Source organism: Amblyraja radiata, chromosome 2, assembly GCF_010909765.2.
Source record: "Amblyraja radiata isolate CabotCenter1 chromosome 2, sAmbRad1.1.pri, whole genome shotgun sequence".
Lineage (NCBI taxonomy): Eukaryota > Metazoa > Chordata > Chondrichthyes > Rajiformes > Rajidae > Amblyraja > Amblyraja radiata.
This window is the reverse complement of record NC_045957.1, coordinates 2,084,939-2,101,718: the sequence shown is the minus strand read 5'-3', so window position 1 is coordinate 2,101,718 and position 16,780 is coordinate 2,084,939. Positions and strand designations below refer to the sequence as shown.

The window sequence follows — 16,780 nt, the reverse complement described above, 5'->3', positions numbered from 1 at the left end:
GCCATGGATGCCCTCCACCGAAAACGGTGTCTGAAACGAGCTGGGAAGATCATTAAAGACCCCTCCCACCCCAACCATGGACTGTTTGCCCTCCTCCCATCAGGGAGGCGGTACAGGAGCCTCAGTTCTCGTACCAGTAGGATGAGGAACAGCTTCTACAATCATACCGTCGCATTGCTGAACTCGGAGTCCCGCCGATAGATTCCTCCGGTCCCTCCGTCCCCATTGTTTAATTATTCTGTATTTTTTATTATTCTGTATCCTCTTTTTTTTATTTTATTTCTATATTGCACTACTACGGACTGACGCAAAACTGCATTTCGTTGTACCCATACTCAGTATTTGTGCAATGACATTAAAGTTGAATTGAATTGAATTTTGGGACGTCGAACAAGGGCAGGACCTACACAGTAAAGGATCGGGCTCTGGGGAGTGTTGTAGAGCAGAGGGATCTAGGAGTACAGGTGCATGGTTCCTTGAAGGTCGATTCGCAGGTAGATAAGGTGGTCAAAAAGGCTTTTGGCACTTTGGCCTTCATCAATCAGAGTAATGCGTATAGTAGTTGGGAGGTCACGTTGCAGTTGTATAAGACGTTGGTGAGACTGCATTTAGAATATTGTGTTCAGTTCTGGGCACCATGTTATAGGAAAGATATTGTAAAGCTTGACAGGGTTCAGAAACGATTTATGCGGATGTTGCCAGGACTAGAGGGTGTGAGCTACATGGAGAGGTTGACTAGGCTGGGTCTCTATTCCATGGAGCGCAGGAGGATGAGGGGAGATCTTATAGAGGTACATAAAATCATGGCTGGAATGGATCGGGTAGATGCACAGTCTTTTGCCCAGAGTAGGGGACATAGGTTCAAGGCGAAGGGAAAAAGATTTAATAGGAATCCGAGGGGCAACCTTTGCAGACAAAGGGTGGTGGGTGCATGGAACAAGCTGCCAGAGGAGGTAGTTGAGGCTGGAACTATCCCATCATTTAAGAAACAGTTAAGAAACAGTACATGGATATTACAGTTTTGAGGGATATGGACCAAGCACAGGCATGTTGGGACTAATGTAGCGGGGACATTGTTGGCATGGGCCGAAGGCCTGTTTCCACATTGTATCACTCTCTGACTGTGAGTCTGAGTGCTATAGAGTCAAAGAATCTCACTGTACATCACAGAAGCCAGTCCTACTGCCCAACTGGTCAGTCCCCACCATGATGCTGAACCTGCACACTTACCTGCATCTGGTCCATATTCCTCCAAAACATTCCTGCCTATGTAGGGTGTTTCATGGACAGCACCGACCCGATGCATTGAAGGGCCTGTTTCCCTGTTCTATCAATCTATGACTGTCCATTACAGCTTGATCATCCTTTAAATGTGAACTTCAGATGCTGAATCAGAGGTAGTAAATACATTTTCTCATGGATTAATTATTTGTCTGAATTATCTGTTGATGAGTTTATGTACCAGTATGTATATTACGAAAAGTAAGATCTTGATCGCTTTTGATTTACTGTGATGTGATTTCCGAGAGAAAGCCGCCACTTACTTCCGTCATTTTTGGCCACCTTGCTCAGAGCCCCCCTCCGCCGGACTGGACTGGAGGATTTTTCCCATCGAAGAAAAATCAGAGAGATATTAATGTTTAAAGAAAATTTGCCATTCTCTCTGATGCCCCCGCTGGCGGCAGGGGGGAGGGACTATAAAACCCGGAAGTGTCATGGCTCACTCAGTCTCTGCCAGCCAGAGGAAACAAGAGGGTCACGGCTCTCTGAGCTGCGAATAACATTGAACGCACGTCTACTCCACGGTGAGTCCCCAGAATGTGATTTTCAGCAAAGGTGTTTGTTGTTTGCAAAGTGTTTGCCCAATTGGGTTGGCTTTTAAAAGGGCTTTCAGCAACTGTGTTTTGGTGGCTTGTAAAGTGTTTTTCTGCCCTCTTGGGTTAGCTTTTTAAAGGGCTTTCAGCAAATGTGTTTTATTGGCTTGCAAAGTGTTTTTGTCCAATTGGCTTGGTTTTTAAAGGGCTTGCTTGCAACAGTTTTCGGATGGATAAAGTGTGAATAAACATTTATTAGATCAGGTCTGTTTAATTGCAAAATTGGGACTCATTCTGTGATTTTCGCTTAGTTGCAAGATGGCGCCGATGACGTCATTTCCGGTTAGCGGCATGCTGGCGCTAAGTGCGTCATTTCCGGTTCGTGGCAAGAAGCGAGAGGGTGACGTCAAGATGGCGCCGAGTGCAGGCGCCGTTGTATAATTCAAGAGATCTGACTGCTCTGTCTGTGGTGAGTGTGTTTGTTGGATGTTATTTAAAGCACGTTTTTACTTCAGCACCAGCAGCGTGCGTGCGTGTGTGTGTGCGTGATCGTCTGATTAAGGCAGTGCCATATTGTGGGAGGGAAGTCCAGTATTTCAACCCAGCGATGAGGAAGAACTAGCTGAAGAACTTCCAAATCAGGGTGGAGTGTGAGTTAGAGGGAGCCCGATAGATGGTTTCTCAGATACCCCTCACCTTGTCTTTATTGGTTGTTCAAGTCATTGGGTTCTTTAACTGTACGGCACGGAAACAGGCTCTGTCGCCCACCTTGTCCATGTCAACCAAGTTCACATGCAGGACTAGTCCAAATTGCCTGCATTTGTCCCATATCGCACTCATCCCTTCCTTTCCATATATTTATCCAAATGCTTTTAAAAATCAGAATATTCTCAATTTTACGGTTCGCTATGGCAGAGCATCCCAGATGCAGACTCCCTCTAAGTGAAATAGTTGCTCCCAAGGTGCCTCTTAAATCTCTCCCCTCTCACCTTACACTTAATCCCTCTGGTTATAATTATCGCCACTTGATCTTGTACACCTCAACAAGGTCACCTCTTAGCCTCCTATGCTCCAAAGATAATAGTCCTGGCCTATCCAACCTCTCCCTGTAACTCAGGCCGTAGGTTTAGGAATTCCGGCTGGTCACGTAACTGAAATTGCATTCTGTACACCGTCCACTGTGCGCTGGTGTGGAGGGAGGGACTGTATGGGTCGTGGATGCGGTGCTGATCGAGCAGGGCTGTTATATTATGGCTTCTGAAAGCTCCCTGTAGTTGCTCTTGGAGTTGAATCATCCCCAACCCGGATCGCCACTGTAGGAAAACATCCTGTTGGAAGAACCCTGCGGGTCAAACAACATCTCTGGAGGCAGAGGGGTGGGTAACGTTTCTGGTCAAGGGTCAAACGTGTTAACTTCATTCGCTCATAAGTTGTAGGAGCAGAATTAGGTCATGAGGCCAATCAAGTCTACCCTACCATTCAAACACGGCTGAACTATCTTTAGCTCTCAACTCCATTCTCCTGCCTTCTCTGACGCCCTTACTAATCAAGAATCTGTCAATCTCCGCCTTAAAAATATCCAATGATTTGGCTTTGACAGGACAAAGGCTTTGACGTTTTAGGTCGAGACCCTTCTTGAGACCAGAAACCGTCTTGACCCAAAACGTCATCCATTCCTTCTCTCCATAGATGTTGCCTGTCCCGCTGAGTTACTACAGCATTTTGTGTCTACCTTCGATTTAAACCAACATCTGCAGTTCTTTCATACACATGACCTTCTCTGGCAGCTTGTTCCATACACCAACCACCCTTTGTGTAACAAATTACCCATTAGATTCCATTCAAATCTTTTTTCTCCACCTTCACCCTATGTCCTCTGGTCCTCGATTCTACTCTGGGCAAGAGATTTATTCTCCCCGCTCTATTCCTCTCATGATCTTATTCACCTCTATATGGGGAGAAGGCAGGCACGGGTTATTGATAGGGGACGATCAGCCATGATAACAATGAATGGCGGTGCTGGCTCGAAGGACCGAACGACCTCCTCCTGCGCCTATTTTCTATGTTTCTATATGATTACCCCTCATCCTCCTGCACCACTAGATTCAGGAACAGCTTTTCCTCCCGCAGTTACTTGGCAACTGAACGATCCTGACATAAGCTAGGATGTACTCACGATCCTTCAGCCTACCTCGTTGCGGGCCATGCACTTGTTTTGCTTGCACTTTCTCTGTAGATGTAACACTATATTCTTCACTCTGCTTATTTTCTCCTCAGCATTACCTGAGGGTCCGGCCCCAAACATCACCTATCAATGTTATCCAGGGATGCTGCCTGACCTGCTGAGTTACTCCATCAAGAGAGTCAAAAAATGACCTATTGTACTCATATGTTTAGTATTTTAGTTTATTTTAGAAATACAGTGCGGAAACAGGCCCTTCGGCCCACCGAATCCACACCGACAAGCGATCACCGCATACTGACACCATCCTACACACCAGGTTATGTGTTGTGATTTCCTTGGCCAGCACGCAAAACAACATGTTTCACTGTTTCTCCATTCCCGTGACAATAATAAATCGATACTAATAGGCTGTGGGCCGAGGAGCTTTATTCGACTGTTTCGTGACCCAAGTCACCAAACTACATTAAATTTTCACATATTGTGTAAAAAAACTATACAAATCACCCCTGAAACTCGTCATGAACAACACTTGAACATTTTTATTAAATTTGAGAAAAAACGGAAACATTTCGGGTCATTTTTAGTCCAATCAATGCACGTTTAACATTGAGTTGTCTGCCAGTTGGCCAATCATGTGCTTTGTTTCAGGCTAGCACACAACATGGCTGAGAGGGCTTCACTGATGCCTGTTTTACTGGAGATTTACGCGGAACCGTACATCGCCGCGAGCGGGGGGGGGGGGGGGGGGGGGTGTTGGCTGTACATAGTGCCGTCTGTAACGGCCGTTTCTAGGCCCCGACCACGGCAGAAAAACGGAGGGAAATTGATCGCACTTTATAAGCTTCCATTGCAGTGAGAAATTGTCAGAAATGGTTGATGTTTCTGTAGACATGAATTGGTGATGTGAACTTGAACTAGTTTTTCTATTGTTATTCTCATTAACATTAAGAAGAGGTTGACATTTTATGAATTGAAGTCCATGTAGACTTAATGACTATGAGATTTTTTTTTCTAGCCTCTACTTAAACTTGAAATAACTTATCAATTGTAGTAAATTACAGTGTAAGTCTCATTGACATTAAATAGAGGTTGACACTTTATGAATTGAAGTCCATGCAGACCTAGGTACTATGATATGTTTCTTTCTCTATCTATTCTGCACCCTCTGCTCCTGCACTTGAACTTGAAGTCTTATCTATGGCAGTAAATTGCAGTGTAAGTCTCATTGACATTAAGAAGAGATCGACATTTTATGAATTGAAGTCCATGCAGACATAAGTAATATGAGATTTTATTTTTCTGCAGCCTCTGCCCTTCCACTCTTCAGAGCCTGTCCACACAAAAGTGCAATGTGCTTTAATGAACACTACTTTGCAGACTACAATAATTTGCAGACTTGCCATCCCATCTACCTGGACATGCATACATGTTTAATTTCCTCATTGATATGTCGATATTGTCTTACATAATATAAAACATGAAAAGATGTAAAATACACCCTGACACATATTATCTTCTATTATTAGGAGGCAGCAGTGTATCCCGGGTTATCATGCAGAGTGCTATCGTCACTTCTGCAACATAACAACAATAAATGGAGCGATAGCAAAGTCTAGAAGGAAGAAAGGTAATGATACGACTCAAACAACAAATCATTTTACTTATGGTCAGATGATGTTACTTTGAAAAATGAAAAGATATATTTGAGGATGTTGACTTATTTTACTTTTCATTCCTTTTCTGTTTTCTTTTTCCTCTTTCAATTGAGTTCAATACGCTGAAAAGCCTGAAGCAGGTGAATCACCTCAAGAGGCAGTTCCTGATGGTGAAGCAGATGAGCCGGCCCCAAAGAGACTGCTTCGATCCATGACAAGTCGTAGTCAACAAACAGCAACTGTCGAGCACACTGACCGTAGGCATGTCCTACCAGTGCATTGCATCATTTGTAAAGGTTCAATGTACACAAAATAAATACATTATGGAAAAAAATGATTACATAAAGTTTTATTTTAATGTGGATCGTTTCACTGTTTATTCATTATTATTTAAACGATGAGTGAATTACTTATGATAATGGCGTGCCGCTGAATGACTGCGACAATCCACCCACCGATCCACACATAGATACATACGCACATCCACACACACACATCCATCCATCCATACGCACACTTCCATGCATGCAAACACACACATACATGCACACATAAATCCGCACACACACAAACACACATCCATTCACACGCAGACATACATGTACACATCCAAACATACATGCACACATACATACATCCACACGTAAATACACACTTACATCCACAGATACATGTTTGAAAGGGGGGGGGCTATAACATAAATATAAGCTCATTGTAGCTTAAAATGAATATCCATCGAGTAAACATCAGAGTATTCGATTCTTGGTCAGGATGTGACATTTACATCAGAAATAAGACAGGTCTCTTACAGGTCTGGCACTGCCCCAGTCCCACTATGGCTGTTACCCCCACTCTCCCCACTTTGGCAGTCAGCGGGGCTCAGTAAATGGGGAAACCTAGAGGATCTGTCCTGACCCTTTAATTGGGCAGATTCACGAGCCCTTAAAACCTGGGACATAACCATATAACCATATAACAATTACAGCACGGAAACAGGCCATCTCGGCCCTACAAGTCGGTGCCGAACAATTTTTTTCCCTTAGTCCCACCTGCCTGCACTCATACCATAACCCTCCATTCCCTTCTCATCCATATGCCTATCCAATTTATTCTTAAATGATACCAACGAACCTGCCGCCACCACTTCCACTGGAAGTTCATTCCACACCGCTACCACTCTCTGAGTAAAGAAGTTCCCCCTCATGTTATCCCTAAACTTCTGTCCCTTAATTCTGAAGTCATGTCCTCTTGTTTGAATCTTCCCTATTCTCAAAGGGAAAAGCTTAATCGCATCAACTCTGTCTATCCCTCTCATCATTTTAAAGACCGCTATCAAGTCCCCCCTTAACCTTCTGCGCTCCAGAGAATAAAGACCTAACTTATTCAACCTATCTCTGTAACTTAGTTGTTGAAACCCAGGCAACATTCTAGTACATCTCCTCTGTACTCTCTCTATTTTGTTGACATCCTTCCTATAATTGGGCGACCAAATGTGCTGCAGTCTAATTTAATTTCCTATTAAGGTGACTGGAACATGCATGCCTGGCACTGCCCCGGTCCCACTATGGCCGTTACCCCCATTCTGCACACTGGCAGTCAGTGGGGTCCAGTAAAGGGAGGAACCCACAAGAACTGCCCTAACCCATTAATTAGGCTGGTTCAGGAGCAGGACCTCTGCGGCAGTCATTAAAAAACACACACACAATTTTATTCATCATATTATTATTATATAATATTATTATACTTAATTATATATGATAAGATTCATATTAACAGGTTATATATATATATATATATATATATATATATATATATATATATATATATATATATATATATATTGGTATACTAATATATAGTTTAAATAGACTGCAACACGGAAATAGGCTGCCCACCGCCCAGTAGAGCGACCCACAGCCCCTCACCTCCTCCGACAGCGTAACTCCCCCCCCCCCCCCCGTGTGTGTGTTACCCAGTAAGTTAGCAGGACTCAGGGTAGAGCGACCTGAGGCCGGAGCCAGGGGCGAAACCGCTGCCGGCCACGGGAGGAGAAATTACAGCCCCGGAACAGGATAAGCGGCTTTTGCCGACGGGGGAGTGGGAGCCGGCTCTGGCGCAGCCACCTCCACTCATTCGTACCGTCCATTCCCTACACAGACGCTGCCTTGCTCGCTGAGTTCCTCCGGCACTTTGTGTTTCGCTCAGGATTCCAGCATCTGTGGTTCAGGTGAGGTAATCGCTATCACAACATGGGGGTGACACCATTTATTGGTGGGCGCACGCGCACACACACACACACACACGCGAGGTTTCGCCCGTGGCCCATGTGGACGGTAACATCGGGAGCTGACCTGGTTGGTGACCTCCAGCAACAGTAGCTTCGCCGCCCCGAATCGTGGGCTTCACTCGGCTCGTTGGCGGGGCCTTTCATCGCACGGTGCGGCGATGGAAGTTCCCGCGCCCGGCGATGAAAGGGCCCGCGAAAGGGCCGATTCAATCTCCCCACTATGATATTTGCACCACAAGGACGCCTCCCTCAGTCCCACCCCCCAACTTCGCCTTTGACGGACACCTCACTCATCCAATCATCGCGCTAAATCATCATGTCCAACCCCCACTGCCTGCTGACCGACCTCTCTCTCGTCCAGTCGGCGCCCTCGATCATCAGTCCCACACCCCACCCCCACTGTCTCGCTGAAAGCGGAGATCTTTAATTGAAATGTTTTTCACTGAATTTCAAAATCCGGATTACAAAACAGGGGGGATTTATCGCCCATCTCCCAAAACATGGGCGATTTCCGCCCGTGATTGTGTTCTGATTTTATTCCCCCTAAATTCACATGAATTATCTAGATTCCACCGCTAACCTGCACGGGGGTTAATGAACAGGGCGAGGACTCATTGTGCCGAAGGACCTGTTTCCTGTGACAATGACTGAGTGGGCAGAAGGGCCTGTTGCCGTGCTGTATCTATCTGTGACTATGACTGGGTGGGCCGAAGGGCCTTTATCCGTGCTGTATCTCTGTGACTATGACTGGGTGGGCCGAAGGGCCTGTTACCGTGCTGTATCTATCTGTGACTATGACTGGGTGGGCCGAAGGGCCTGTTACCGTGCTGTATCTCTGTGACTATGACTGGGTGGGCCGAAGGACCCGTCTATTTGCTGTATCTATCTGTGACTCATCACCTGTCTGTTCTTGGCGTGACCCTCTGCTTCATTCGAGTTTGACATCCGTCGCCGCGACATGGCGCAGGATTTCGTTCAAACATTAATCTTGTTCTCTATTTACTCCCCCACGTTCCATTTAACCTACATCCCTCCCTCCGCCTTTACAATTCACCCCCTTCTCCCCTTATCTGACATCCCTTTACCTCCCTTTCACCTCACTTGCTAGGCTTTGTCCTGCCCCCACCCGTTTTCCAGCTCCCCCCCCCCCTTCCTCCCCGCACCCGGTCAGACTGAAGAATGGTCGCGACCCGAATCTTTGTCTGTCCATTCCCTCCACAAATGATGCCTGAGCCGCCGAGTTGCTCCAACGCTGTAGTTTTTGTTTGATATTCCAGCATCTTCATTTCTTCGTGTCTCCGTTAATCTGGATCTGTCTGAACTGTTTCTTTCCAGCAGCGGCGCGGCGCAGACCACACCCGGAGTCCCAGGATCCAGGCCCAGTCATGGCGGCCAGCGCGGAACTGCTTAGCGCTTCGGCGCAGCTAACGGAGAACATGGCGAATGCAACTGTAGCGATGGGGCTGTTGCAGGATGTAGCCAAGTTCGCCTCCACGGCCGGTGTGTTGTCGGGAATCTTCCAGGTGGGCGGCATCATTCTGAAGCTGGTGCTGGGAAAGCAGGACAGCGAGGAGCTGAAATATATGAAGGAGCAGTTCCAGATCGTCAGGAACAAACTGGATACGATTTCGGATCAGATCCGGCAGGTGCTGTCGGAGATCCAGAGGAGCACGATCAACAACCAGTACTTCCCCATCGAGGAGAACCTCAAGAACCAGTTCCGCAAATACATGGAGATCCTGAGCTCAGCGCCCGAGTTCCGCGACAAGGAGCGAGACGAGTTCGTCGACCACTTCGTCGTGACCAAGGGCGACCAGAACCTGCACACGCTCTTCGACGCGGTCATGGGCTTCTCCACCGTCTTTTCGAAGCCCATCCTGGAGACGGCCATGAGCTACGACCAAAGGAACCGGCGCCTGATGGAAAGCATGTGTTGCCGGCTGGAGGAGCTCTTCTGCATCGGTCTGATCGCTCTCATGGGCCACGCCGCCGTCACCGGTAACGACGTGGAGGCGTTGATGAAAGAGTGGAACCAGAAACTGGAGCACGTAGAAGCCAAAATGATATCCATGCTAGATCAGTGCGTTAACGAGTTTGCGCAGCAGGCACGGATAGGTGTCGAGAGGATGGTGAAGGACAAGGGGGGGGAGAGATCACAAGGGGTGCGTCTCCTTTATCCTGGATGGACTAGTGAAGAAATACGACTGGGTCCGCTGGTCAGTGCGCGTCTATGATCCAGTCGGGGGCTTTGACAATCACTGTGTTGGTGGCCCAACCTGCATTGTTTTCTTCCGGCTCAATAACGTCAACGTGGTTGTGTCCTACGGCATCGACCCAAAGCCCATAGACGAGGCGCAGATCCGCCAGTTGATGCAGGGCAAGAACGGCTGGAGGGACGCCAGAGAAGTGGTCAAAATCATCAACGTCCCGCACAACTACATGGTCCACGCGGTCAGGCGCTACAAAGGCCTGCAGACGCTCAATAACTTCCCCGACGACTGCTACTTCTGGGAGAACTACAGTGGGGTCACCCTCTGTGTCCACTCCACATGATGGCCCCAGGAGCGATCAAATAGGTGATTAAAATGAATCCGGACCCAATCAGTTCAGTGTCCGCGTCCTAGATTTATCAGCGCTAAAATTCGGCGCTTGGAGTCCAATCAAAGGTCACCGTCGGATTGTAACACCGTCGGTGTGCAACCGGTGAGCAGCCGCTTCCCCAGTTTACTGACCGTCCGCTGAACACCAAGCGCTGCAGACACGACCCTGTCTGGTTGCTTCCTGCCCTCAGCCGCCGCTGCCCGGCAAACTACACAATGGCCACCGGCAGCGGGGTCTTCTGATGCCCTTTATCCTTGTAGATCAATCGTTGTCATTGCTTGGCTGTGCTTAAAGTGATTAATCGGTTCTATGAAAATATATACGATGTACATGGTAATCAGTTCAATAAATTCTAATCACGAGTCAAGTGTTTAATTGTCATTTGTAACCACAACGGAACCCTGAAATTCGTGCTTGCTGCAGCGTAAAAGCCTGCAAACGGAATAACAAAGTGATAATATGTAATAATACAACACAATGTCACCTATTCCTTTGCTCCAGAGATGCTGCCTGTCCCGCTGAGTTACTGCAGCGTTCTGTTTAAACCAGCATCTGCAGTTCCTTCCCACGCAAAATAATCACCGTATTTTATGGGACCATAACCCGACGTCATATTGCATCGCCCCTCAGCCTCCTGCGCCCCAAGGAATAAAGTCTTACCCTGCCCAACCTCTCCCTTTAGCTCAGGCCCTCGAGTCCTAGCAACATCATCACGAATCTTCTCTGCGTTCTTTCCGTCTTAGTAGCATCTTTCCCGCACTTTCACCTCGCACCAACCCCTTCATCAGCGACAGGTATTCCAGGACATCACCGTCTAAACGGCGCCCTCCAACTCCACCCTCCCCTTCGGATGAGTTCAACGTCTTTTTTCCTCACGCATCCCTTCGATCGGAACACCCTGTCCACTGTCCACCCGTACAGCGCGGAAACCAGTCATTTAGCCTCAACCTGTCCATGCTGACTTCATGCCCATCGAGGCCAATCCCATTTGTCCGAATTAGTCCAGACCCCTCTCCACAGTTCCCATCTAAGTACCAGTCCCATCGCCCTGGACACGTTGTAATTGCACCTCCCTCCGCCTCTTCACCTCAACATTCAAGAGTGTTTTATTGTCGAAAAGGAACAATGACATTCTTACTTGCAGCTGCACAACGGATATGTAAACCTGGTACTCCATATCCATGGAATTTATTTGATGGAATATATTGGGAGGGCGGGGGGTGAACGTGTGTAGGAAGGAACTGCAGATGCTGGTTTATACCGAAGATAGACACAGAGTGCTGGAGTAACTCAGCGGGTCAGGCAGCATCACAGGAGAAAAAGGGTACGGGTGACGTTTCAGGTCGAGACCCTTCTTCAGATTGAAAGTAGAGTCGGGGAGGGGGGGCCGGAGGTAGGTAAAGACTAACACATGCTGGGGCCGGTAACAGATGACCAATGAAGGGTTTAGCCCACAATGGTCCATTGTTGGCTGGGGAAGAGGTGATAAAGACGGGAGAGAGGGGTGCGAACAGTTCACTGACAGAGCAGCTCAGATCCATACATCTCTACCATTATTAGTTAACAAAAATTGGTGTCCGAGCTGGAGGTAACGACTTCGTTACAAAAATAGTCTGATGCCTCAACAAATGCGCGGGTTACCCGGTGGAGGTTCCGTGTGGAAACAGCCGACATTACCATCACCTCTGGGTGAATCCAAGCAAAGCCAGAAATCAGAGTTCCCCGTCATCCCCCCTGCCATTCGGTTCATTTAGTCTATTCCGACATTCAATCATGGCTGATCTATCTCTCCCACCTAACCCCATTCTCATGTCTTCTCCCCATAACCTCGGACACCGGTACTAATCAAGAGTCCATCTCTGCCTCAAAAATATCCATCGACTTATCCTCCGTTGCCTTCGGTGGCAAATAATTCCACAGATTCACCACCACCTGACGAAAGAAATGTCTCCTCATCTCCTTCCTAAAAAAACGTCCGGCTATGGACTCTAGTCCTAGACTCTCCCACTCGTGGAAACACCCTCTCCACATCCGTTCTATCCAAGCCGTTCACTATTCTGCATGTTTCAATGAGGTCCCCCCTCATTCTTCTAAACTCCAGCGAGTACAGGCCCAGTGCTCATCCTAGGCTTCCCCACATAAACGCTCATCATAGGTTAACTTACTCATTCCTGGGATCATTCCTGTAAACCTCCTCTGGACCGTCTCCAGAGCCACCACATCCTTACTCAGATATGGTGCCCAAAATTGCTCACGATATTCCAAATGCGACTTTACCGGCGCCTGAAAGAGCCTCAACATTGCTTTGGTATTCTAGCCCTCTTGAAATAAATGCTAGCAGGTTTGTTTCCTTTGATACGGATTCGACTTGCAGATTATATTTTGGGGGTATCCAGCACCAACAGTCCCAAGTCCCTTTGCACCTCCGATTTCTGGATTCCCTCCCGATTTAGACAATTGTTTGTCTTTATTCCTACTACCAAAATGCATGACTCCACAATCTGCCACACTATTTCCCATCTCTGCCCATTCCCCCAACCTGTCCAAGTTGCCCGCTCACGTGCCTGCCAAGGTCTCAAAAGCCACGATCGTATGTCCGGCCACCACGACTCCTGGCCGCGCCGTCGGGTCGCCTTTCACTATGGGTTTAATAAGCTTGTCCTGCACATCTCCTTTAAACGTTTCTTGTCTCACAAATACATTCTATCTGGCAATTAATATTTCCATCCTGGAGAAAAAACTCTACCATATCTCACAATGTTATAACCTTCTACCCAATCATCTCTCATTCACCGACGCTCAGAAGAAAACACCCTCATCCCTCTAATCCAGGCAGCATTCTGGTATGAGGAAGAGTCTTGACCGGAACGGCGCTCATCCATCCATCCCGAGATGCTATCTGACCTGCTGAGTTACTCCAGCACTATGTGCTTTTTTAGCATTCTGATAAACTTCTGCACTCGCCCCAAAGCCTCCGCGTCCTTCCTGTAATAGGGCGACAAGAACTGAACTCAATGCTCCATAGACTAGCCACACCGATTTTTTATAAAGCTGCAATATGACCTCCTGGCTCAAATACTCAATGGGCAACCAGAGAAGGCAAGTATACCATACGCCTTCTATAACACACTGGCATAGAGTGATACAGCGTGGAAACAGACCCTTTGGCCTAACTTGCTCACAATAGCCAACATATCCCACCAACACTAGTCTCCCCCCACCTGCCCCGCGTTTGGTCCATATCCCCCCAAACCTGTCCTATCCGTGTACCTATCTAACTGTTTCTTAAACGTTGGGATAGTCCCTGCCTCAAATACCTCCCCTGGCAGCTTGTTCCATATGTGTGAAAAATCTACCCCTTAGATTTATATTAAATATTTCCCCTTCACCTTCAAATGATGTCCTCCGGTCACGGTCACGGTGGCGCAGCGGTAGAGTTGTCGCCTTACAGCGAATGCAGCGCCCGAGACCCGAGTTCGATCCCGACTACGGGTGCTGTCTGTACGGAGTCTGTACGTTCTTCCCCCGTGACCGAGTGGGTTTTCTCCGAGATCTTCGTTTTCCTCCCACACTCCAAAGACGTACAGGTTTGTAGGTTAATTGGCTTGGTATATGCGTAAATTGTCCCTAGTGTGTGTAGCATCGTGTTAAGGTGCGGGGGTCGCTGGTCGGCGGGGAAAAGGTGGGCCGAAGGGTCTGTTTCCGCGCTGTATCTCTAAACTAAACTAACTTTGTGCAAGAGACTCTGTGCATCTACCCAATCTATTCCTCTCATGATTTGATACAGCTCTCTAAGATCACCCAGCATCCTCCTTCACTCCAAGCAATAGTCCCAGCCTACTCAACCTCTCCCTCTAGCGCACACACTATAGTCCTGGCAACATCCTCGTAAATCTGGTCTGTACCCTTTCAAGCTTGACAATATCTTTCCTATAACATGGTGCCCAGAAGTGAACACTGTACTCTTAATACGGCGTCACCAACGTCTTATACAACTGCAACATGACCTCCCAACTTCTATATTCAATAGTTTGACTGATGAAGGCCAATGTGCCAAACGCCTTTATGATCACCCCATCTACCTGATACTCCACCTTCAAGGAACCTTGCACCGACACTCCTAGATCTACTCGACGCTACAAAACACGCCAGACCCCTACCATTCATTGTGCAAGTCCTGCGCATGTTAGACTTTCCAAAATGCAACACCTCACACTTCCTGCTGCGAGTTGTGTTGAACTTTCAGGGGGTTGTGGCCATGGGTTGGAAGAAGAGTGAAATGACCTTGTATGTTCAGTGGAGCGATTCCCACCCGCGGACACAGTTGGTAATGTAATACAAGCTCTGCCCAGCGTGCGGCAGTATTGCACCTTAAACCACCTACAACTTGGAGTCAAGAGTTGCAGATCGGTCCAGCACAAAACAGGCCCTTCGGCCCAGCTCATCAACGCCGACGGCAAAAGACACAAAGTACTGGAGTAACTCAGCGGGTCGGTCTGCAACTCTGGAGAAGATGGGTTGGTGTCGTGCCGACCCGAAATGTCTTATCCATGGTCTCCAGAGATGTTGCCTCACCTGCTGAGTTACTCCAGCACTTTGTCTTATTTTGTTACTGGCATTTGCAATGCCCTGTGTTTGCAAATTATTGATTTGGTTCCGTTTGCCAGCGCCTTTTCCCTCTGAACCTTTCCTATCCATGTACCTGTCAAGATGTATTTTTAATTGTGTTATATTCCCAGCCTCAACTACCTTCTCTTGCAACTTCTTCCGATTGTGAGTATATATACTCTAACACCGTCCGTGTCTTCTTGTGTGCATCAGCTGCCGCAGTTCCATGTTCCTACCCTCTGTGTTGAAAACCGAACCCCCAGTCCCCGCATTCACCCAGCTGACACCCTGCCCAATCCATCTCCGGTAAAAAAAAAAGACACAGAGTGCTGGAGTAACTCAGCGGGTCAGGCAGTACCTCTGGAGAACTGGATAGGCGATGTTTCGGGTCGAGACCCTTCTTCAGACTGATCTACGCCTCCGGCCCTACAGGCACCTATACTCTCCCTACCCCCCCCCCCCCCCCCCCCGCCCCCTCCGGATAGTTGTTAGACTGGCTTAACCTGCGATGGCCTGGACTAACTGGAATAACACGGCATGTTCTGTTTCACCAATTAAATGGTTTTACGGGCCGCGCCCGTGTCAATCGCCCTCGCCTGCTGCACCGACCCCCCACCCACTGTTATCTCTCAGGTATCTATCTGCCTGTGTGTGATGATATCCCCCTCTCCACCCTCCACGCTCCACCCTCCCTGCTGATCTCGGTGAGTCAACGCCGCTTCCGCTCAACGACAAGACCGAAGTTTGTGCCAGAGGCTTCCTGTCACAGACTCAACCCCTGCACGGCCCCGCCGTATAGCAACGAATTTCACAGCTTCGCAACCTTCATCTGAATAAATTTCTCATCTACTTTTGGAAGATACGTCCCTTTATTCTGAGTCCATGCCCTCTGATTTCCCACCAGTGGAAACATCCTCTCCACATCAAATCTTCACAGGCCTTATACTATTAAGAATCATATAAAATAGGTGCAGGAGGAGGATTATCGTCCCCGAACAATAACCCGTGCCTGCCTTCTCCCCATATCCCTCCCTAGAGCTCTATCTAGCTCTCTCTTTAACCCATCCAGTGATTTGGCCTCCACTCCCCTCTGAGGCAGAGAATTCCATGAATTCACAACTCTCTGGGCGAAAACGTTTTTTTCTCACCTCAGTTTTAAATGACCTCCACTTTATTCTAAGACTGTGGCCCCTGGTTCTGCACTCGTCCAACATTGGGAATATTTTTCCTGCATCTAGCTTGTCCAGTCCTTTTATAATTGTGTATGTTTCTATAAGAAACCCCCTCATCCTTCTAAACTCCAGTGAATACAGTCGTATGACAGTCCCGCCATCCCAGGGATCAATCTCGTGAACATACGCTGCACTGCCTCAATCACAAGGATGTCCTTCCTCACATCGGGAGACCAAAACTGTACACAATACTCCAGATGTGGTATCACCAGAGCCCTATACAACTGCAGAAGAAACTATTTGCTCCTATACTGAAATCCTCTTATTATGAAGGCCAACAATCCATTAGCTTTCTTCACTGCCTGCTGTACCTGCACGCCAACTTTCAGTGACCGGTGTACAAGGGCACCCAGGTCTCGCTGTACCTAACCTAACTCCATTGAGATAATAACCTACCC

General features: G+C 47.8%; 1 protein-coding gene across 1 annotated transcript; it reads left to right on the top strand.

Annotated features, from left to right (window-relative positions):
* Positions 1–7,869: 7,869 nt before the first annotated feature.
* On the top strand, positions 7,870–10,494 carry LOC116984225 (protein rapunzel-like). The gene is made up of 3 exons (XM_033038355.1): positions 7,870–7,881; positions 9,280–10,056; positions 10,133–10,494. Exons 2-3 carry the CDS (start codon positions 9,327–9,329, stop codon positions 10,492–10,494), a joined length of 1,092 nt encoding a protein of 363 aa, XP_032894246.1. The 5' UTR covers positions 7,870–7,881; positions 9,280–9,326.
* The last annotated feature ends 6,286 nt before the right edge of the window (positions 10,495–16,780 follow it).